The sequence below is a fragment of the Cervus elaphus genome, chromosome 12, assembly GCF_910594005.1.
Source record: "Cervus elaphus chromosome 12, mCerEla1.1, whole genome shotgun sequence".
Taxonomy (NCBI): Eukaryota; Metazoa; Chordata; class Mammalia; order Artiodactyla; family Cervidae; genus Cervus; species Cervus elaphus.
The window spans coordinates 71113279-71137609 of NC_057826.1; the positions used below are offsets into that span (position 1 = coordinate 71113279).

The 24331-nt window shown below is 42.1% G+C and overlaps 1 protein-coding gene and 1 non-coding gene across 2 annotated transcripts; one reads left to right on the forward strand and one right to left on the reverse strand.

The window, feature by feature from the left end:
- Positions 1-8986: 8986 nt before the first annotated feature.
- Positions 8987-24125, reverse strand: LOC122704518 (transmembrane and coiled-coil domain-containing protein 5B-like). Its single transcript, XM_043919300.1, is given in 12 exon segments — positions 8987-9185; positions 10439-10482; positions 10747-10822; positions 13543-13680; positions 19236-19300; positions 19871-19930; positions 20420-20476; positions 21749-21817; positions 22404-22454; positions 22741-22858; positions 23174-23323; positions 24091-24125. Coding segments are annotated over 12 exon segments (1062 nt in total).
- On the forward strand, positions 16000-16071 carry TRNAC-ACA. The gene has a single exon. It is a non-coding gene; the product is annotated as a tRNA-Cys (tRNA).
- Positions 24126-24331: the final 206 nt, after the last annotated feature.

Here is a 24331-nt window from a genome sequence, read left to right on the forward strand (position 1 = left end):
TAAAAGGTAAAAACAGGGCTTCTCTGGTGGTCTAATGGTTAAGAATCTGCCTGCCAAGGCAGGGGACTTGAGTTCAATCCTTGGTCCCACGGACCACAACTACTGAGCTTGTGCCTGTGAGCCGAAACTCCTGAAGCCTGCATGCCCTAGGCACCACGCTCCTGAACAAGAGAAGCCTCCACAATGAGAAACCCATGCACTGCAATGAATAGCACCCCCTCTCTGCAAGCTGAGAAAGCCCATGTACAGCAAGGAAGACCCAGCAACTAAGACAGTCAGATAAATAAATAAATCTTAAAAAAAAAAAGTAAAAACAAACAGGTAAAATTAATTTTAGTGTTGTAGTTATCTAATCCAAAAAAATCCAAAGCATTAAATAATTTAGTTACAAACCAGATTTCAAAGGCTTAGAATGATTTTTTTAAAAAGTTAAATATCTCTAGTAATTTTCTGAATTGCTTATACACTGAAGTGATATCCATATAGATATGTGGATATTTATTCTGCCTCCCACATTTGGAAATGCATAAGTTTCTGCTTTACCCTGATCTCTATACTCTCTCTATGGAATAGAAAAAAAATAAACAGGCTGAAGAAACTATGAAAGAAGGTTGAGTGCCAAAGAATTGATGCTTCTGAACTGTGGTATTGGAGAAGACTCCTGAGAGTCTCTTGGACTGCAAGGAGATCAAACCAGTCAGTCCTAAAGGAAATCAGTCCTGAATATTCATTGGAAGGACTGAAGCTGAAGCTCCAATACTTCGACCACCTGATACGAAGAGCAAGCTCATTGGAAAAGACCCTGATGGTGGGAAAGATTGAAGGCAGGAGAAGGGAATGACAGAAGATGAGATGGTTGGATGGCATCACCGACTTAATGGACATGAGTTTAAGCAAGCTCCAGGAGATGGTGAAGGCCAGGGAAGCCTGGCATGCTATAGTCCATGGGGTCACAAATAGTCGGAAATGACTGAGTGACTAAACAACAACAAAAAGAAAATATTCTTATCAATTCAAGGCAGAACGCCGCAAACGTCGACCCAGGTGGAACACACCGAAGCAATTATAAATAGGAAAGGAGAATGATCAGATAGGTGGCTTCATATTGAGGTGAACTCTGTTTTCCCACATAGAGATATCCCTGCTTCTTCTTACTTACTTTCTCAATTTGGAAATAGATGTCCACACCTTTCTCTTTGCATAAGGAATCTGGAGGTTACTCTAAATGCTTTTAGAACAGTGGTTCTCAGCCTTGGCTATATATTGAAATCATTTGGGGTGAGAGTGGGGGCTTTTCAAAACTATCAGTGACTTTAAACAAAATCAAGATATAGGTTGGGGCCCCAGGCACTAATATATTTAAACATCCAGAGACACAGAGGAGAGGCCACGCGAAGATGGAGGCAGAGACTGGAGGGATGCGGCCAAAAGCCAAGGACACTTGGAGCCACAGAATCTAGAAGAGGCAGTAAGGACCCTCCTCAGAGCTTCTAACATCTGCAGGGAGCCCAGCCCTGCTAACATCTTGATTTTAGACTTCTGGCCTCCAGAACAGCCCATGTCTGACGTCGCTGCTGAGGAATTTTGTTCTTATTAAATATATGTATATATCCCCAAGTGATTCTAATGTATTATTCTCTAGTGGGAGTCTCTGGTGCAAAGAAGTAACTGAATTTCTCTTCTGCAGACTCACAAAATGTCTTTTTCCTTTTCTTTACTAAATAATGTTTCATTTTGTTCTGAGTATGTCTGAGAATCACTGGTTTTAAAGGTTTGAGAATTTATAAAGTTCGACCAGAGAGGGGGTCAGAGAAGGACATCAAGAGGACATGACTACTAATTGACCAACTAGCTGGACTTGGGCAATCAGGGCCTCTTACCCCTCCCCTGTCCTTGGAATGTGTGTTTCACCTGTTCCCCCACCCACTCCACCCCACCCCACCCCCACACTAGAAGATGCCTCAAGGATGCAGCCTTGAGAGAGTAATATTTTGTTGAAACCATCTGGATGGTACAAGTGACTAAGGCCCATTTAAGGCCTCTACAGAAACTTTGAGATCTGTTGGTTGGTGTGAAGGTCTCCTCATCTTTTTTCGCCTAAGACAAACCTCCTCAGTTTCTTGCTTATTAAACAGCTGCCCACCAACCAGGAGTGGTTTTCTTCTTCTGTCTCTCTTTGCCCCTGGTGTATGCGGGCTAGTCTGTGAATCAACAGGGGATGCTCAGGGTTATCTGGGAAATTTGCCCTCCAATCAGGTCAATATTTAATCCATTGAAGACAGACATTGCCTGAATCCGCTTTGGAACTCTTTCTTGAGTACCAAATATAAGTGAATAATTAATAACATCTCTTGAACAATTAGTAATCAAGTAAACTGCTGTTAAGATTTTCCCTCCTGGGAGAATTTTCTTTCCAAGTTGAAAGGATTAGTGGAGCTCAACTCTTTCCCTGGGCCTTTTAGATGAGTTTATTTACAAGTCCAGGGAGTATCTGAATCACCATTTCTCATCTTCCTTTAGTTGGAAAGCCCTTCCTTTGTCTCTGAGAGTTGAAATCTGTCTCTCTGTCAAAGCCTATACCAAATGACATTCCTCATTCGCTCCTTCCTGCTCTAGATACAATCTATTTCCTTTGAGTCTCCTTGACACTCTGTATCCTCTTTTTTTAAAATTTATTTTGAATCAGACGATAATTGTTTTACAATACTGTGTTGGCTTCTGCCATGTAACATGAATCAGCCATAAGTATACACAGATTCCCTCCCTCCTGAACCTCTCCCCCAAACCCCACCCATCCCACCCCTCTAGGTTGTCAGAGAGCGCTGGGTTGAGCTCCCTGTTTTATAGCAACTTCCCAGTAACTATTTTACATATGGTAATATATATGTTTTAATGCCACTGTCTCCTTTTTGCCCCACCCCTCTCCCTGTCCCAAAGGCTGTTCTCTATGTCTGAGTCTCTATTCCTGCCCTGCAAATAGGCCCTTAATGGCACTCACCTCACTTAGCTTTACCTTACAGTTACTTAGAACTTTTTTCCTGTCGCTAGTAGATTATAAACTCTTTCAAGGTAGAAGTTAGGTAATCAAATACACAATTCTGCTATGTGCTAGGTAGGTAAGAGAGACACGAAATATTGTTGAACTGACTCGTTTTCATGTAAGATTGGTCAGTGGTGATCTTTCTAGTAGGACAATACCTCAGGGAGAGGATGTGTTTCTCATGACATAGGAAGTTACTGGTATACTGGGCTCCCTGCTTTTGTTCACTCTAGTCACCATGCCTCAAGAGGCAGGTGGATCTTCCAACACCTTGTCTCAAATTTACCTCTGATTTTCAGACTGCAGCACTGACTGTGAATTGTACAGTTTACACTGTCATATGGATTTGTTTAAACTTGACTGAAAATATAGTTCTAGGCCCAAGAGTCCTGGAAGGTAGAGAATCTCCTAACCACTTACATTTGCAGCAGAATTCTAGCAAAAGGAGAGATCCATATACAAGAAATCTATTCCCCTTTTCATCAGACTTTCTTGACATTCCCTTCTGCCAAGCTGCCCTAGCCTTCACCTCCATCCTGTCTCATCACCCTCTGAATTGTAACTCTTTTAATGCCTGCTGAAAGTCACTGTCCTTGTTCCCTTCACTCTTCTGTGAAATAGCTCTGTGGAGCTGAGAAAAGCCTCAGGTTAGATCTGGGCTTCACTTATCTTCCAACAAACCTCCCAGAAGAAGAATAAATTCTGAGCTCCAAGCAGGGATCAGTCTCGTACAGACTGTTGGCAAAGGGCGGACAGTCACACACTAGGGCAGTGTGCCAGCTCAGCAGGAAAACCTTCTACCTGCCCAGGCAAGTGGAGGGAGCGGCACCCGCTCACTCGTGGTCCCAGTCACAGCCACGAAATTAAAAGATGCTTACTCCTTGGAAGGAAAGTGATGACCAACCTAGACAGCCAGATTAAAATGCAGCGACATTACTTTGCTAACAAAGGTCAGTCTAGTCAAGGCTATGGTTTTTCCATTGGTCATGTATGGATGTGAGAGTTGGACTATAAATAAAGCTGAGCACAGAAGAATTGATGCCTTTGAACTGCGGTGTTGGAGAAGACTCTTGAGAGTCCCTTGGAATGCAAGGAGATCCAACCAGTCCATCCTAAAGGAGATCAGTCCTGGGTGTTCATTGGAAGGACTGATGTTGAAGCTGAAACTCCAATACTCTGGCCACCTGATGTGAAGAGCTGACTCATTGGAAAAGACCCTGATGCTGGGAAAGATTGAGGGCAGAAGGGGAAGGGGACGACAGAGGATGAGATGGTTGGATGGCATCACCGACTCGATGGGCATGGGTTTGGGTGGACTCCAGGAGTTCAGGATGGACAGGGAGGCCTGGCATGCTGCGGTTCATGGTGTCACAAAGAGTTGGACACGACTGAGCGTCTGAACTGAACTGACCCGAACCACAGGGCTGGCAGCTCTTGAACCACTGAACTCCCAGAGGGAGCCACTAATGTTGGTCTTTCAAGCTGGCACCCCCACACAGGGGGTGAATGACATAAAGGCATAAAGACAAGGATTTAAAAAGATCTCGTGAAGTTCTCACTGGTAAGTACATATGGTGTGTGGGAGAATGATCCACCAGGAACAATTCAACTGGGCTTTGCAAGAGAGCGATCTGCAGGGGGCAGTGGCACCCCTGGACAGGGTCTGGTTCCCTCCAGGTCCGATTATTTTGTACTAAAAGATGTAACATGAGAGTGGCCTGGTTATACGTGAGAACTAAAGCTTTCAGGTGGACTCCCCAAGGGCTGTCTCAGGCAAAGCTGCTCTAGATAGTTATTATTCCAATGCTTACTTCAGCTTCCCTGTTACTACCTTGATTCAATACCCTCACCCACCTTGAGGTGACAATGGCCTTAATATTTCTTTCAGCTCCTCCCTCCCCCCTGTAAAATCCAGTTCTTCCACTTTGTATTTGTACTAAGATGCAAATGGCCCTCAATCCCCTGATAAAACATTTATCCAAGTTATCTTTTATTTTAATGGGAATCATTAAACTAGAGTAATAATTCAGCTCCAAAGGAAAATTTAAGATAGTGAAAGGAATTATACTGGATCTCAAGAAATAAGTACTGGAACAGTAACTGATTATGAGTACTGATTCAATAGTTCTAATACTCAGCAGACTAATGTTGTATTCAAAGATGACTTCAGGGGTCTAGGTTACATCTTTCTTACTTGCATTGCCTGTGTCCTAGAGGAGCCCAGAGGTGGCCTGTGAGCTCTGACTCTGCCATTTACCTTCTGGATAATATCAGGCAGTTCACCAAACTAGGAGAGAGAGATCATAGGCCCAAAGAGGGTGTGTGACTATTGGACTTGTAGAAAATCAGCTACATAGCAGAAAGACTGGGACTAGTGTCCAAGGCTTACTTCTTTATTTAGTGCTTTTTCCTAGACAACACTGGGGTTTGCAAAAAGATATTATAAAGTGCATTTTTTAAGGGCACTTTTAGTGCTATGTTTGGAATAGGAAATATGAAGGGTGGGCCACTTCTTAGGGCATGGGATATGATGTTAAAAGATAAAAGTCTATTCCACTTCAGGCTTCTCTATCAAAGAAATTGATCTTTAACATGGATGAGAAAGATAGTCCAAAATAGTTAACAGGTTCAAGTTTTACGATAGGTGAAAATGTACAAGAAAAGTGCTTAATCCATTTAACTGAATTCAAGCCTTCAGCCCCAAAGACATTCCATTTCAGAATACTGGAGGAAAAAACTTGGCACCTGCTATAACAATTTCCTGAGGGAGAGTGTAATGAGCTACTTTAAAGCCAGGGTTAACTAGCGGCCTGGGGTCAACAATCATTACAAAATCGAAGACTTCTCTCCATCCAAAGTTCACCAATATTATTCTACCAGGTGTCTCTGGTCATTAAATGGACCAGTAACTCCTTCATATAGTCGGAGTTTTGATTGCAACAGACTGAAAGAAAGCATCCAAACCAACAAATGAAATTTAATAAAGCAAGTGGTAAGTTCCACATGGTTTTTAGCATCATTTTGTTAGCATGATTTTTTTTAAAAAATCTGTCCAAATAAAAAACAGAGAAGATGTAAAAATAATTCATGTCCAAAAAGGTTAAGAATCTCGGTTGACTCCAAGCTCATATTTTTGAGAGATACAGCAGCCAAAATGACTAATGAAATTTTAGGCAGTGTTAATAACGTTATAGTTGTTTAAACTAAAGGGATAATAGGGCTACAGTATTCTTGCCTGGAGAATTCCACGGACAGAGGAACCTGGCAAGCTACAGTCCATGAGGTTGCAAAGAGCTGGCCACGCCTGAGTGACTCACACACACACAGAGTGCCAAACAGACCTCCTCTGTATTATATTCTGTTCACCTCAGAAGGTGCCAGGGACGGGTAAATCAGATAATACAAGATCTAGAAGCCATGTCACGTGACAGCTCAGAGGGCTTGCGAATGTTCATTTGGAGAACAGAAGGCTTTTCGTTTTAGTGACTAAAATATGCAAGAGGCAGTCATTTTGCTGTGTTGCCATGTGAAGTTAACTGCTAGATGAAGGCAAACTCTCATATAAAAGAAAGGAAACTGGTGTGGTTGAATGCCCACCATGTGCCCTTTGCTGTGTTAGGTGTGTTGTATCATTTTGTTACAATCTTTCAGAAACTGATGGATATGTGAGGGTTGGATATGATAAGCTCCCATTTGCTGGAAGTCCAATGTCCAGCTCAGCACTGTTCATTTAAAGCAGCAGTAACCACTCTTGTTCTTCCCAGACCTTTGAATGTTTTCCAGGCCCTTCAGGACCCAGCTTCCCACTTGGAGCCAGGCTCTCCTAGTGGCAGAAAAGGTCACTGTGCCTCTGCAATGTGAATTTCCAATACAACTTTAAGGTTTCAGTCCCCAGTGGATCGCTGACTACAAATGAGGAGGTACCTAGCCACAATTTTCCTAACGCGGTATTTCCTAGCCAGTCTTGATTGGGATGGGCCCACATCTATCTAGGATGTGATATGGGAAGGGCTGGGTATTGGAGGGGCACCTAGGCATTTCATGCACTTATAAGGGGCTGTGTGACCAGAGATGGGAATGACTCGGGAAGTAATGTTCTGTGGATGCATCTCTTGGCCAGCTGCAGGTATTTTCCTCACATACACCTGTAGTTTAGAATCAGCCCAGTGCTGAAATCCTCCAGCCTAGGGCATGTGTCTGGCCAGTGAACAGAGCATCAGCCAGGATCTTGGTAGGCACCAGAACTCAGCTCGGAGGATTCCAATGAAGAGAGTTTAATGAAGGGATTATTAGAGAGGTGTGAGCAGGAAATCAGCAAAGGAAACTCAAAAGCAACAAGAGGCACACTCCACTTTCTAGACCAGGTATTTGCTGTCTCCTAGTTGTCTCAGCCACCCACCTTGGCACCCACATGCCTTCATTTCCTTCAGGTCTTGGTTATAATGCTACCTTCTCAAGGGTGCGCTGTAACTGCTGTTCATCATCATTTCTTTCCTCCTCCCCCATATCCTAATATCACCTGATATTTTTATATTTTAATAATTTATTATCTGACTCTACTCACTACAGCTTCCCAGGTGGCTCAGTGGTAAAGAATCTGCTTGTAACTCAGGAGATGCAGGTTTGATCCCTCAGTCAGGTAGATCCCCTGGAGGAGGAAATGGCAATCCACTCCAGTATTCTTGCCTGGGAAATCCTATGGACAGAGGAGCCTGGTGGGCTACAGTCCATGGGTTTGCAAAGAGTTGGATGTGATTTAGTGACTGAGCATGTACATACCCACCGCAATGAGAGCAGAGATTTTTTGCTGTTTCATTCATTGCTATAATCCCAGAGCCTGGACCAAGAAAAAGGTTAAATGACTATTTGTTGAATGAATGAATGAACACTAATTGAACTTCTTAGAGCTCAGAGAATTGTCAAAGACCCATCTTTCTGCTTCAACTTGTTCATCACACGCCTGCCTTTTGGAGGGAAGCCCACGGAAATGCAATAGAGCTTGTATTTGGCCACAAGAGGGTGGTGTTGATCAGTTTTTCATTTTTTTAAGGCGTCTTGAGACCATTCATTCACCCTCTCCTCCTTAGACCCCCAAAAGAAAATGTGGGATAGGGTCATGTCTGCAGCCAAAGCGAACACACAAGGTGTCTCTCCCACCTTGGCATTGCTGTGCAAGTGAAATTCAGTTAAAACCTTTGCAAGAGAATGGTCATGGAAGGAGAAAAGTCACCAGAAATCAAGGGCCTCAGAAATGCATAGGAGGAAGCAGCTGCCAAAGGAAGATGCCTCCACTACTCAGCTTCAGTATCCAGTAGACACCGCTCTCCAAGGAGTCTTTGTAAAGACACTATGCTTGGGGCCATGTGTACTGACACCAAATCTAGGCATCAGAAGCCCCACCTTCAAGACAGTAAGGATACTGCAAGGCAGAAGTGGTCAGGCCAGTAAGGGAAGCCCGGAGAAGGTGGCAGCAGCATTTAGAAGGATCAGAGGAGGCATTATGGGAGGGAAGGCATTTGAATTACGATTTGATTTTATTATAGCACTTGAATTTTAGGGTAATTTTTTTCTCAATTGAGAATGAGAAACCATTTGTGTACATGTAAAAGGTCAGCTTTTCAGGCTATCCTACTCCTAATAAGACATAGAATAATATAAAATAAGAGAACTTTAGGGAAGATAATGTATGGTTATCTTCCCTAAAGGACCCATGGACCAAATTCTCAGACCCACACAGTGAACTCTGATCAAACATATGTTTTATTTGAAAGAGAGACACTCTGGAGAAAAAGCGTGGGAAGAGAATGAAATGAAGAGGTCAGATGTCAAAGCAGAAGCTCTGAGTCAGAGCTCCTACTTCTTTCCTGGCCCATTCCCCACTTGGGGGCCACAGCCATGCCCTCCTCTCCACTTAGGTGCAGTGTGAAGCCCCCAGGTCAGTCCAGACTAATGTGGTAGAACTTCTTCCACCTCTAGAGTGAGGAAGGGAAGTAAGACATCCCTCAGCCTCTTCAAGGTGTCTCTGCTCATGACCACAGGCAGGGCATCCACAAGGAGGTCTGGGTTTATGTACTGCAGGTAGAAAAGCACGTAACCCAGCAGCCTAAAGAAGATGATGACCATGAAGATAAAATACCTGAAATGCCTGCAGAGAGACATTCATTGTTAGCACGGGGGAAGACAGCCCAGGAAGCAGCAGCAGGAGGTGAACCTCACCTTCATAAATGACTGTAAATCACTTTCTTTGGGCCATCCTGATGGGGAAGTGGGGCATGCAGACATAAAGGGTGAGGGCAGGGGGTAGGTGATAATAGAAAAAGACTGATGTGGTGTTAAGGATTGGAATACAGCCCTCCTGACTTTTAAGCCCTCCAACAGAATGAATGTCCACACAGAAGAGCTGGAGATGCAGAAGGATGCTGAAGTACCTTCCAGGTACTTTATATGCAGGCCTTTGTGGGGGTTGTCAGAAGAGATCCAGACCTGCACTCCTGAGAGTCTCATCATCAGTGATCCTCCTCACTCTACTGTAGTAAGAACTTTTAGAATGTGGAATGTGTCTGGGCCATCTCTGACATTAACATCGACAGAAAATGATTGGGTTGCATTTTTTTTTTTTTTTTTTTTTTTGCTAAACATCAAGTGCCAAAGGAAACCAACTCAGGAATTCCCTGGTAGTCCAGTGGTTAGAGCTCCATGTGGGCTTTCACTGCTGAGTGTGCCGTTTCAATCCTGGGTCAGGGAATTAAGATCCTACAGGTCACATGGTGTGGCCAAAAAAGAAAGGAAGGAAGAAAAAGAAACTGAAACAATAATAGGTTGTGTGCATGTGTTTTCTTGTGTGCACCCAAGAAAATTCCACCCTGAAAACTGGCCCAAGGCTTTCCATCTTTAACTACATTAAAATGTCACAAATTGAAGCTTTTCATTAAAGTGCCACATGGAGCATCTTAGTCTCCTTGTTTCAAAAATTTAAAAAGAAAGGGCACAGAGTTCAAGTGATTCTTTTTTCTAAAATTTTACAGCCTGCAGTAAAAGAACTAAGAAAATTAATGCACCTTGAACTCTCTTTCCAGTAAAGAGGAGAGCAGATTATCAGGTTCAGGATCTGAAAAATAGAAAGGAGCCCTACTATGAGTCTTAAGAGTGGAAATTGAAATTAAAATGCAAGCTTCACCTTAAACGTCTCCAAAACAGCCATTTTCTCCAGCCACCAAGTCCTACATAACTCTGGTTTTCAGAAAAGAAGAAAGGGAGACATGGCAGAAATCTGGGGCAGCCTGATATGTTCTGGTTGGTGGACGTGTTTATCCTTATTCTACACGCTCTTATCAAGTCACTTACTGCTGCAGAGTGAACGTGACCTAGACTAGGAAAACACAAGATTCTACCACTTACCGGTACCAAAAGATTCTCTTCTGTTTCTTAATGATGGTCTTCTCCTGTGGGAAGCAATAAAAGCCACAGGTGTGCCTGTCCATGTGCTCATAGAGAGGCAGTGTAGGAGGGTGGCTAAGAGCTTGACCCAGGAGTCACTGGCTCTGCCACTTCCTAGCTGCTGTGGTGTGAAGCAAGGTACTGGGCCTTGTTAATTTCCTACCTCTAAGGTTATTTCAAAGAAGGGAAGGGGGCCAGGGGGCAGGAAGGGGGAAGCCAGGGTAGGAAACAACAGAGGAAAACTCCAATTTGGGACAAGGAAAACTTACCATATTGCTTTGGATGGTCTCCACCAGAGTTGACCCCCGTTTTACTACTTGGGAAGAGTTGTTCTGGGCTTTGCATCTGGGTAACAAACAGCAGATCCAAGAATTAAGTAACATAATCTGTGGGACCTATGAAAGATGCCTTTCTAAGTCATGCAACATATGTGATTTATTTCCTAGATTCTTGATACCATTCACAAAGCTCAATATTCAAAATGCGTAATTGGTCAATATGCAAAGAAACAGGAAAAGATCAAGAGAAAAGACAACCAATGAAGAGTAACCATGACACAACCCTGATACTGGATTCACACTGCAAAAAGTCTGTCTTCTGCTGGCAGTTCAAACTTCAGTTCTAGACTGATATCCTCAGCTGGCCATAGAATGCCTTGGGAGTACATGGTTTTGGAGGTCAGCTTGTGATTTGGTCAGAGTTTAGGTAAAACTTGAGACTCTCCATCTCTAGCTCTCTGTTTTTTAATCCAGCAGTTTGACTACACTGGGCTCTGTCCTCTATTTTCTATCCCAGAAAGACTGTATGGTTCCCTCAAGACTTTTAAATTGACCTTCACGTCAAGTTTAGCTTGCCCTCAGACTCAGTTCAGTTCAGTTCAGCTGCTCAGTCGTGTCCGACTCTTGGTGACCCCATGGACGGCAGCACACCAGGCTTCCCTCTCCATCACCAACTCCTGGAGCCTACTCAAATTCATGTCTATCATGTTGGTGATGCCATCCAATCATCTCATCCTCTGTCATCCCCTTCTCCTCCTGCCTTCAATCTTTCCCAGCATCAGGGTCTTTTCTAATGAGTCAGTTCTTTGCATCAGGTGGCCAAAGTATTGGAGTCTCAGTTTCAGCATCAGTCCTTCCATTGAACACCCAGCACTGATTTCCTTTAGGATTGACTGATTGGATCTCCTTGCAGTCCAAGGGACTCTCAAGAGTCTTCTCCAACACCACAGTTCCAAAGCATCAATTCTTTGGCACTCAGTTTTCTTTATAGTTCAACTCTCACATCCATACATGACTATTGGAAAAACCATAGCTTTGACTAGACAGACCTTTGTTGGTAAAGTAATGTCTCTGCTTTTTAATATGTTGTCTAGGTTGGTCATAACTTTTCTTCCAAGGAGCAAGTGTCTTTTAATTTCATGGCTGCAGTCACCATCTGCAGTGATTTTGGAGCCCCCCCTCCAAAATTAGTCTGTCACTGTTTCCATTGTTTCCCCATCTATTTGCCATGAAGTAATGGGACCAGATGCCATGATCTTAGTTTTCTGAATGTTTCTGAAAAGTCAACTTTTTCACTCTCCCCTTTCACTTTCATCAGGAGGCTCTTTAATTTCTTCTTCGCTCTTTGCCATAAGGGTGGTGTCATCTGCATATCTGAGGTTAATTACTGATATTTCTCCCAGCAATCTTGATTCCCGCTTGTGCTTCATCCAGCCTGGCATTTGTACTCTGCATATAAGTTAAGTAAGTAGGGTGACAGTATACAGCCTTGACATACTCCTTTCCTGATTTGGAACCAGTCTGTTGTTCTAACTATTACTTCTCTATGTCCAGTTCTAACTATTGCTTCTTGACCTGTATACAGATTTCTCAGAAGGCAGGTCAGGTGGTCTGGTATTCCCATCTCTTTAAGAATTTTCCACAGTTTGTTGTGATCCACACAGTCAAAGGCTTTGGCATAGTCAATAAAGCAAAAGTAGATGTTTATCTGGAACTCTCTTGCTTTTTTGATGATCTAGTGGATGTTGGCAATATTATCTCTGGTTCCTCTGCCTTTTCTAAATCCAGTTTGAACATCTGAAAATTCATGGTTCACATACTGTTGAAGCCTGGCTTGGGGAATTTTGAGCATTACTTTACTAGCCTGTGAGATGAATGCAATTGTGCTGTAGTTTGAGCATTCTTTGGCATTGCCTTTCTTTGAGATTGGAATGAAAACTGACCTTCTAGTCCTGTGGCCACTGCTGAGTTTTCCAAATTTGCTGACATATTGAGTGCAGCACTTTCACAGCATCATCTTTTAAGATTTGAAATAGCTCAACTGGAATTCCATCACCTCCACTAACTTTGTTCATAGTGATGCTTCCTAAGGCCCATGACTTCACATTCCAGGATGTCTGACTCTAGGTGAGTGATCACACCATCATGATTATCTGGATAATGAAGATCTTTTTTGTATGGTTTCTGTGTATTCTTTCCACCTCTTCTTAATATCTTCTGCTTCTGTTAGGTCCATACCATTTCTGTCCTTTATTGTACCCATCTTTGCATGAAATGTTCCCTTGGTATCTCTAATTTTCTGGAAGAGATCTCTAGTCATTCCCATTCTATTGTTTTCCTGTTTCTTTGCACTGATCACTGAGGAAGGCTTACTTATCTCTCCTTGCTATTCTTTGGAACTCTGCATTCAAATGGTTATATCTTTCCTTTTCTCCTTCGCCTTTAGCTTCTTTTCTTTTCTCAGCTAATTGTAAGGCCTCCTCAGACAACCATTTTGCCTTTTTTCATTTGTTTTTCTTGGGGATGGTCTTGATCCCTGCCTCCTGTACAATATCACGAACCTCCATCCATAGTTCTTCAGGCACTCTGTCTGTCCCTTGAATCTATTTGTCACTTCCACTGTATAATTGTAAAGAATTTGATTTAGGTCATACCTGAATGGTCTAGTAGTTTTCTCTGCTGCTGCTGCTGCTGCTAAGTCACTTCAGTCATGTCTGACTCTGTGTGATCCCATAGACGGCAGCCCACCAGGCTCCCCCATCCCTGGGATTCTCCAGGCAAGAACACTGGAGTGGGTTGCCGTTTGTGGTTTTCTCTACTTTCTTCAATTTAAGTCTGAATTTGGCAATAAGGAGTTAATGATCTGAGCCACAGTCAGCTCCCAGTCTTGTTTTTGCTGACTGTATAGAGCTTCTCCATCTTCAGCTGCAAAGAATATAATCAGTCTGGTTTCGGTATTGACCATCTGGTGATGGCCCTCAGACCAAAAATGATCGAATGAGAAAATCGCCTCTTGCCTTTCCCTTCTTCCAATTGTCAACACCCCCTCCAGAATTTGCTTGGTGTTATTCACTCTCCAGGGCCTTCTGATTGTTCATTCATTTGTTTTATTTTGTTGCTCAGAGTTTAGAACTGTTTCCTGCCAGAGGGTCAGTTCCAGTAAAAACTTTTAGGCTTTTCATGGGAATCTTTTTGTAATCATAAAATATAGAAGAAAGGGGAGAAGCAGCCCAGATTTCAGGATCTGGCCTTGATGGGATAGTTTGTATCAGGCTAGGCCATCTCTACAATCAACTATAAAAACTGGACAAAGTACATAAAACAGCCATTTGAATGAATTAAAGAATGCAGTCAGAAGATGAGGGGATACATATCCTGAGCAAAGTAAAGCATACTGCGATAACCCCCTCATTCATCCAAGGCCTTCCCCCAAGGGCACTTGTCAATTCGTGGTACAGTGAATAGAGTCCAAGCAGCAAGTGGCAGCATCAATTGGCTGAGGAGACAGAGATTGGAGTTTAATTTCCTAAGGGGGAAAATCCAAGGAAAGAAGGAACCATAGAGAAATGAGTTCAAATATCTGCATGAACTTCCCTTAAGGTGATAGCTGGCTCTTAAACTCTATATAAGCAGCTCAAGATTCCAAGAAAGCCCAGAAAGCAGAAGAAGCCTCAAGAGCTGAGCAAAGATTGGAGTAGTCATGCTGTTCTGGGAAGTAGAATTTGGAATTTGAGACCTGTTACACTCAGACCCTGATGCTGGGAAAGATTAAAGGCAAATGGAGAAGGGGTGATAGAGGATGAGATGGTAAGAGAGCATCACTGACTCAGCGGACATGAATTTGAGCAAACTCTGGGATTTAGTGGAGGACAGAGGAGCCTGGCATGCTGTAGTCCATGGGGTCGCAAAGAGTCGGGCATGACTTAACAACTAAACAACAACATGCATGGAGACAGAGACTGGAGTTTAAGTCTATGAGAGGGAAAATCCAAGGAAGGGTTTCAGTCCTGAATCTATCTGAACTGTTTCAGCTTCCTGCCCTTCATGGATGCTGTTCCGTCTCTCACTCATGTCCGACTCTTTGCAGCCCCATGAACTGCTGTGTGCCAGTCTTCCCTTTCCTTCAATATCTCCTGAAGTTTGCTCAAATTCATGTCCACTGAATCGATGATGCCATCCAACCAGTTCACCCTCTGCCACCTTCTTCTAGTCCTGCCCACAAGCTTTCCCGGCATAAGGGGGTCTCTTCCAATGAGTTGGCTTTTCACAACAGGTGGCTGTTGTGAAGTAATAGAGCTTCAGCTTCAGCATCAGTTCTTTCAGTGAATATTAAGGATTGATTTTCTCTAGGATTATTTGGTTTGATCTTCTTGCAGTCCAATGAACACTCAAGTGTCCTCTCCAGCACCATACAGATTGAAAGCATCAATTCTTTGGTAATCAGACCTTTATGGTCCAGCTCTCACATACATATACACGACTACTGGAAAAACCATAGCTTTGACTATACAAACTTTTGTTGGCAAATTGATGTCTCTGCTTTTTAATTTGCTATCTAGGTTTGTCATAGCTTTTCTTCTCAGGAGCAAGTATCTTTTAATTTCATGGCTGAAGTCACCATCTGCCGTGATTTGGGAGCCCAAGAAAACAGAACCTGTTTATACTTTTCTCCTATCTATTTGCCCGCCACTATGAGGTGATGGGACTGGATGCCATGATCTTCGTTTTTTGAATGTTGAGTTTTAAGCCAGCGTTTTCACTCTCTTCTTTCACCCTTGTCAAGAGGCTCTTTAGTTCCTCTTCACTTTCTGCCATTAGACTGGTATCATCTGCATATCTGAGGTTGTTGATATTTCTCCCAGCAATCTGTCCTTGGGTGAGTCATTTATCAATTCCTTTGCTTTTGAGGGATAGCGGTACATGAATTTTCAACTGCGAAGAGGACTTGTGCCCCTAACCCGAACATTGTTCAATCTATAAATGAATTGTATTTCTATATACTGTTAGTAATGAATTAGAAAATCAAACTAACAATTATCTTATTTACAATGGCATCAAAAATATCAAATATCAAATCTAGGAATAAATCTGATGAAAGATGCACAAAACACTACAGAAAACTACAAAACATGTTTATGAAAAATTAAATAAGATCTAAATAACATGTAGGGATAAAAATGTTCATGACTTGGAAAACTCAATGTTGTTTAGATATTGTTAATCTCCAAATTTATCTATGGGGCTTCCCTGGTAGCTCAGACGGTAAAGCGTCTGCCTACAATGCGGGAGACCCAGGTTCGATCCCTGGGTTGGGAAGATCCCCTGGAGAAGGAAATGGCAACCCACTCCAGTATTCTTGCCTGGAAAATCCCATGGACTGAGGATCCTGGTAGGCTACAGTCCATGGAGTCGCAAAGAGTCGGACACGACTGAGCGACTTCACTTTCACTTTCAATTTATTTATAGATTCCATATAATTACAACCAAAATTTCAGCAATATTTTTTTGGTAGAAATTTAGAAACCAATTTTAAAATTTATATGGAAATTCGAAGAGCCAAGAATAGCTAAGATAGTCTTGAATAGTCTTGAAGAACAGCAAAAAGTTGCAGAATATAAGATCTGCTAAGTCAAATTAATTATAAAACTAAATTGTAATTGTAATCCCTGTCAGTCAGTCAGTTCAGTTGCTCAGTCATATCCGATTCTTTGCGATCCCATGGACTGCAGCACACCAGGCTTCCCTCTCCATCACCAACTCCCAGAGCTTGCTCAAACTCTCATCCATCGAGTCAGTGATGCTATCCAACCATCTCATCCTCTGTCGTCCCCTTCTCCTCCTGCCTTCAATCTTTCCCAGCATCAGGTCTTTTCAAATGAGTTAGTTCGCATCAGGTGGCCAGAGTATTGGAGTCTCAGCTTCAGTATCAGTCTTTCCAATGAATATTCAGGACTGATCTCCTTTAGGATTGACTGATTGGATCTCCTTGCAGTCCAAGGGACTCTCAAGAGTCTTCTCCAACACCACAGTTCAAAAGCATCAATTTTTGGTCCAATTTTTATGATCCAACTCTCACATCCATACATGACTACTGAAAAACCATAGCTTTTATTATACGGACCTTTGTCAGCAAAGTAAAGTTTCTGCTTTATAATATGCTGTCTAGGTTGGTCATAATTTTTCTTTCAAGGAGCAAGCATCTTTGAATTTCATGGCTATAGTCACCATCTGCAGTGATTTTAGAGCCCAAGAAAATAAAGTCTGTCACTGTTTCCATTGTTTCCCCATCTATTTGCCATGAAGTGATGAAACTGGATGCCATGATCTTTGTTTTCTGAATGTTGAGTTTTAAACCAGATTTTTCACTCTCCTCTACATTTTCATCAATAGGCTTTTTAGTTATTCTTTGCTTTCTGCCATAAGGGTGGTGTCATCTGCATATCTGAAGTTAATGATATTTCTCCTGGCAATCTTGATTCCAGCTTGTGCTTCATCCAGCCTGGCATTTCACATGATGTACTCTGCATACAAGTTAAATAAGCAGGGTAACAATATACAACTTTAAAGTACTCCTTTTCCAATTTGGAACCAGTATATTGTTCCATGTCCACTTCTAATTGTTGCTTCTTGACCTGCACACAGATTTGTCAGGAGGCAGGTAAGGTGGTCTGGTATTCCCATCTCTTTAAGAATTCTGGTAGTCTATGCTTGTCGTCTATGCCTCTATCCTTGTGTAGTATTGGCACAGGATAGAGGCACAAACTAATGGTACAGAATAAAATATCCAGAAACAGACTCACACATATATTAATATGTCACCTTACTTATAAAACAAGACACTACTGAAAATGCATGCTCTTTTAAATAAATGATGCTGGGCCAACTGGCTATCCACACACGGAAAAAAAATGTATCTTGATCTCTACCTCACACCACAAAAAAAAAACAACAAAAACAAAAAACAAATTTCATATGAATGTTTACATTCATTTGAATGTAAAAGGAAAAACAAACAGAAAATTCTTTGGGAAGGCATTAGAGAATAGTTTTATTACCGAGAAAAAGCACTGAGCAAAAAAAGAAAAGAAAAAAGTTTCATGGATTGGATTTCCTTAAAATTAAGAGATTGTTTATCAAAAGATTCCATTAAGAGAGTAAAACAGAAAAGCCATAGAAATGACTGTAATATATATATGTATGTGTGTGAGTGTGTGTGTGTCCATCCATATCTGACAATGGACCTCATGAAAAAAATATAAGGAAATCTTATAAACCAATAAGAAAAGGATGGATAATCTCCCAAATAAAAGTAAAAGACTTATTATAAAAGCAGATAACAAAATTTCAAGCATTTTAAGGTATACATATTAATAATCAATAGTGAAATGCATTATTAAAATAAAAATTAGATATCACTATACTCTTGCCAGAGTGGCTAAAATTAAAAAGACTGTAAATATGAAGTAAAAATGAGGAACAGAAATAACTGGAACTAGTATAGATTCTCATTGGAGGAGATTCTGGTAATCCACTTTGGAAAATCATTTGACTTTGTCTGGTAAAGCCACAGATATGTATACTCGATGACTTAGGACTTTTACTCCTTGGTATATAACTGACAGAAATGAGTATATATGTTAACCAAAATACATGCACAAAAATGTCTATAACAACTTTAATTGAATAACCCCAAACTGGAAATAACCAAAATGTTCATCAATGGTAAAATAGATAAATTGTGCCACATTCCTACAATAGAATACTATATACAGCTAGGAAAAGGATGAGCCACAGGGCCACGCAGCAATGTGGGTAAATGTCAGTGAAAGCCAGCGACAAGCGAGAACATCCTGAGTTCACATGAGGTTCAAGATCAGACAAAACCAAGAAGAAATGATAGAAGTTAGAATCATGGTTACCTTTGCAAGAAACGATGACTGAGAAGAGAACACAGGGAGTCGTTGAGCCTTAGAACTCAGAATGTTCTATATCTTGATCTGAGTCCTGTTAACACACCACTTGAGATTTGTGCACTCTCTGTATATTGCATAATACGACATAATACATAACACGGTTGAAGAGTATAAGCAAACAAGGGAAAGTGTGTCAAGTCCTAAACCATGCAAGTCTACAAATACAGAACGTATGTAAATGGCTATCACCGGGGCCCCCAGTGGGGGTTCACCATGTCCTGGGAAAGGGGTCAGCACAATCAGTTTTTTCAAGAACAATACTCAACTGAGGATGCATGAAAAGAACGTAAAAAAGAGACCTTTTAAACACCAACTGCTGAGAAAGGCAAGAGAGAAGCCTGAATGGTGATGATTTTTCAGCACAGAACACGGGGCAGAAGTTGACAGGGATAACTTGATGGGGGCTATTTATAGTGATACAAACTGGTCTGAGAAGTACTCTGCCCTTCAAGGACCACCGGGGATTATAGCTTCATCCCACCAACGGGGTCATTTTCCCAAACTTACACTTCTTTTTCGAGAAGCAGCATCTCCTTTTCCTTTTCCATCTGTCTCAGAATTTCTTGGTATTTCTTCCCATGGAAATAAAAAAAATATTGATCGTAATCAAGAATTTCTGTATATATCATTTCAATGCCATTGATAAAAGATTCTCTTAAGACTAACTCTTAATTTTCCAAATGGTGCACGCAAGGATGTACACACACAAGTATGAATACGTTCTAATAAAAATTAGGATATTAGTGACTGGATGGATGCATATGGATAAAAAGGGAAAAGAATTCTTTCTTTGGATCCTGCTTGTAGGAAAATCCCAGCTCTCACACTTATTATCTATGTTTTTAGAGCACATTACCGAACTTCTTTGAACCTGTGTCCTCTTGATCATAACAACATGATCCTCAAAGGGTTATTGGACAAACTAATTGAGAAAAATACTGTATGTTGATTGCTTAAAAATGCTATATGTGCCAGTATAAATAAATCCTTAACATACATCTGGTTCTTGTTGTTGTTTTTGCTTCTGTTGTATAAAGGATATTTCCCCCAGTGGCAGATTTTAGCCTAAATGAGAAGCCAAAGGATCCATGGCACTGGAACAATTCTGCCTCTACTATGACTTGTCCCCAGAGGCCGTGTACCTTTATGTAGTGGGCCTGATCCTCACAAAGCTGATACACAGATTGGTAGTCACTCTCTATCTAGAAAGAAAAGAGAATCAACAAATTTCATGGATTAAATCACAATGAAGCCTTGGCTGCTCCCAACTGGTGCATTGGCTACTTGGCTGGTTACCTAGCAACTTCTTACCAGGGAAAGCAACTACATCATAAAGCCGGCGATCTCATCATTCATGGGCAGGGTCTAATTTTGAGCAAAGAAAGTTGTTTTCCCAGGTTCTCATATGCCTTTTACATGAGACATCAGGAGATGTTTCAGGGCACTTAGATATGGGCTTCAACAACAGTCTCTGAGTATTTAAGGTAGAGGGGTATTTAAGGAATGACAAGACCAGTACTTTTAATATAAGCTTTCTTTTCCTTTACCTGCAGGTGAGTCAGAAATTCACTTGCCAGATATTCTTGCTCCTCCCCTTCCTGTGCCTCCAACTGTTCTCTTTCTAAAACCTCTGGGGTTCTCTCTCATTTGTATCCTGAACAGACCCTCAGGGGAGGAGACTCCACCTCTACCTTAACCAATTCCTCCTCTTGACTGGCGCAGGATTCTGTTGACTTCTGTAGTTTCACCTGTTAAAGACAGCAGACGGTTGAGAGCGTTCTTTTGTGAAAGCAAATGGGTAACATTCCTCTTCCCCCAGACAGGCAACGAGCATGACAACGGTGGTGGTGGTTTAGTCTCTAAGTTGTGTCCTTCTCCAGGGGATCTTCCTGATCGAGGGATCGAACCCACATCTCCTGGATTGCAAGCTGTGCCCTGCATTGCAGGCGGACTCTTTACCACTGAACCACCAGAGAAGCCCAGGGCATGATAATAATGGCTATCATATAGTGAGGACAGACCATGACAATCTGGAGTGGGCAATATTATTGGCCCATTTACAGGTGAGGAGGAGACAAAAGCAAGGAGTGGTTAAGTGCATGACTTATTTAAAATCACACAGTGGCAGAGTCAATGTTGAAGCCTTGGTTTTCTGACTGCCCAGTCTTTGGACCTAATCACCCTTCTTCCTCCAGTCCTACTGATCAAAGTGCCAACCTGTTCCTCCATCTTATACTCCACTGGGTGCACTCACATGCAGCCTGAATCACGGAGCAAAAGAGAAACCTTCTGCCTCTTTTTCAGAGAAAAACAGAACAGGAGTGCTCTGGCATGCTGGGCTCAGCCAAATGGTCATATTTGCCACATAAAGCTGCAGAGAGCATCTTAATAAGATTTCTGCCCTCTACTGGGCATCCAATTCATCTTTTCATTCAACAAATATTTACCTAACTACTACCACGTGCCAGGCATTATTCTAGGCACTGGGGAAATAGGTGTGAAGCACACAGACAAAAATTCATGCCCTCATTGGGTTTGCCACCTAGTAAAACATTCAATTAAATTAAAAAAAAAAAAAACTCCCTAAGTTATAAACAATGGGTTAGAAAATCAATTACAATTGTTGACCTATCCTCCTGCAATTGTGGAAGTTAGTATTCTCTTCTTCCTTGACTATCTGTATTTGTGTGTCATTTAGATAATAAATTTTTAGAGGGCATTCAGAACGTATGTGTTTTTGGCTGATGGATGAAGAGGTCTCTGGAGCAATTCCCTTCACTTTGGGGCATTGTAGACATCGCTGCCACCAGTGTGACTAAAACTAGAGTTATGAATGCTGCAAAATAATTTATGAGTGCCGCCCAGGTCAGGGGGTAAAGCAGAGGGAATAAAGGACACTGGCTTACCTCTGTGAGCATACAGACAGACTTAGCCTGGTGGGTTCTTGGAAGCTATTCCTCCCCAAAATTAGAAAGACACCACATCTCCCAGAAAATCGGTATATTTGCTTTTCTACTCACCTTCAATTCTGCCAACATCTGCTTTAGGGCTTCTTTATCCAGGCCAACATTCTTAAATTTCTTTGAAATCTGAAATACCATCCCCCAAATTGTAAACTGAGTAAGGCATCCGGACATGAAAACGTGGGATAGAGTCAGACTTGAAGGTCTCAATGTAGGAGAACAGTGGTTAATTAATTCAGATCCCAGATGGAAGCTTAATAGAAAAGTGTCTCTTCCTTCCTCTGGAATCTGCCTGACTCCACGCCAGCTGAACAGACCTTTTTGTTCCCAGAGCCCATGAAAAGTACGGCACAAAGGAGGCAAGGCAGGTGGGGAGAGAAGGAAGAGAAACTGGTGCATCGCAGTTGTGGGAGGGAGGGACGACTCTCTCCTCTCACATTCCTTTAAACTTCCCATCCCAGAGCTGTAATTCCCAGAGGACAAAGGATGGTATCAATTAGCCAGTTTGTTCTAAGAGATTTGGAAGGAGGATTGGGAGGGAGCACACACATTTTGCCAGTTCCTCTTCCTTCTGTCTTTCTGATTGGGGAGTTCGGGAAAATGATGGACCCTATTGGGACTATTAAGAAATGAGCCTCCTTTCAAGAGTGAGCTTATTATCCTGGGACCACCCCCGCCCCCCCCCCCAAAAAAAATGCAGGGCCCACCTTACCTCCTTCTGCACCTCCACCACGCTCCTGCTTAGAATTTCCTTATTTTTTTCCTGGGGAAAGAAAGAGGTAAAGGATACAAACCGCACTCTGCTCTCAAACCCTCTTCCTCACTGGGTCACTGAAATCCCATCCAGGGACAAGGGCCCCACACAGAGGATCTGGGAACAGAGCCCAGGTCTCACCCCCATGCCGAGCACATCATGCCCAAAACACTGTTAGACAGCTGTGATTTCCACAGACACAGCAGTGACCAGCAATGATGGTCCCCTGGGAAAGAGAGAGTGGTGGACTGCCAGCAAAATGCATCACACTGTCCTTTTCTAGACACCTCCTTACCAGCTTTGCCGTCTCTAATTCCAGGTTCCTTAGGGCTTCCTCCTTCTCAGATATGAGGTGGTTCAGCTCCTCCCTCTCTCTGGCCTGTCTGACCGACAGCATGATATCTCTTTCCAGACTGAAACATAAGTCACCCCGGGGTGGGTGGCTCAATCCAAAGGAAGCTGCCAGGGTCCCAGCTTGGGAAGCTACTGCCAAGGTCTCAGGGAGCCAAAGTGACCACCCAATGCAGTGGCAATAAAATGACTTAAAGTGGAAATGTAATGAAAAATCTGTACATAAAACCTTTTGAGGACACCGCTGTTTATGGTTCAGAATTTAAACAACTTGCCTCAATTCATGGACAAAGAAGTAAAGTTTCCTCCCACCCACCTCTTGATCCCAAGGGGCATTCAGATGAGGAGACCTTTCCCATCCAACTACAAAGCCTGACCTTTGAATAGTTTCTTCTTTCTCTTGAATTTTTTTGAGAAGAACCTGATTTGCCTCATCCATTCTCTGCAAGTCCTTTTCAAGGTCTGAGTTCAGAGAGTCCAGGTTCTGCTTTGTGACTTCTAGTTTCGGTATTTCCATCACCTCCTGCCTGCAGGAAAATCATCTTCATTACCAAACTCAGGACAGGAAAACATAGCAGCTGTCATCTCATTTATTGCCCTGTCTTTTGTTGTCACTATGCCTCACCAGCCTTACATTATCATTGTCCACAATAAATTGATTTCTATAATGTTTTGCATAAAGCAAATCCTTGGAGTCAAATCACATCTTAATTTTAAATATTATAAATGGAACCCATTACAACACAAATCTTTTATGAAGCAAAAGAAATATTTTTTTTTCATTTGAATAATTATATTCTAGCTTCCTTGTTTTCAAAAACTTTATACAGAGTATGTGGACTCCACGCCACACCCATAAAGAATTCAAGGAAGAGGCATGCTTGCAGTCTCCCTTTGTTATAGTCTACTAAGGAGTTTATTATATTGAAAACCTTCTGTACTAGTCACAAAGAATTCAAGGAAGAGGCATGCTTGCAGTCTCCCTTTGTTATAGTCTACTAAGGAGTTTATTATATTGAAAACCTTCTGTACTAGTCATGTAGGAACATGGACTGGGTAAGGGGCAGGGATGGGGGTCTTTTCCCCCAAGTAAGACTGATTTGCTTTTGGAGACATTGGCTATCTCTACAAACCCCACTTCTAGTCTGATGAAGTCCGAAGAACTGAAACCAATGCATTTCCTCCCCAGGAAGGCTTCCCGGCTTGAGAATACTGTCCTGCACAGTCACGGTTTTCTTCCTTACTGGGTTGCAGTAGATGCTTCCCATACTAGTTTCTCATTCTTGTTACTTACACATCATTCAATGGGTCCTGTCCAGCTTCTTCCATTGTAGGTCTCCTATGTTGTTAATATAAACATGTGTTATGAAGACAAAGCTTCTAGTGTTCAACACAATCATTAGCCCAGGAAGGAGCAGAGAAAAGGTTTGACTAGACAAGACAGAACCAAGACTAAACCTATGCCCCAGAGACCCTTTTCGTATTTCAGGATCAGTTGCAATATTTTGCTAGATTTCAGTAAGCCAGATCATATC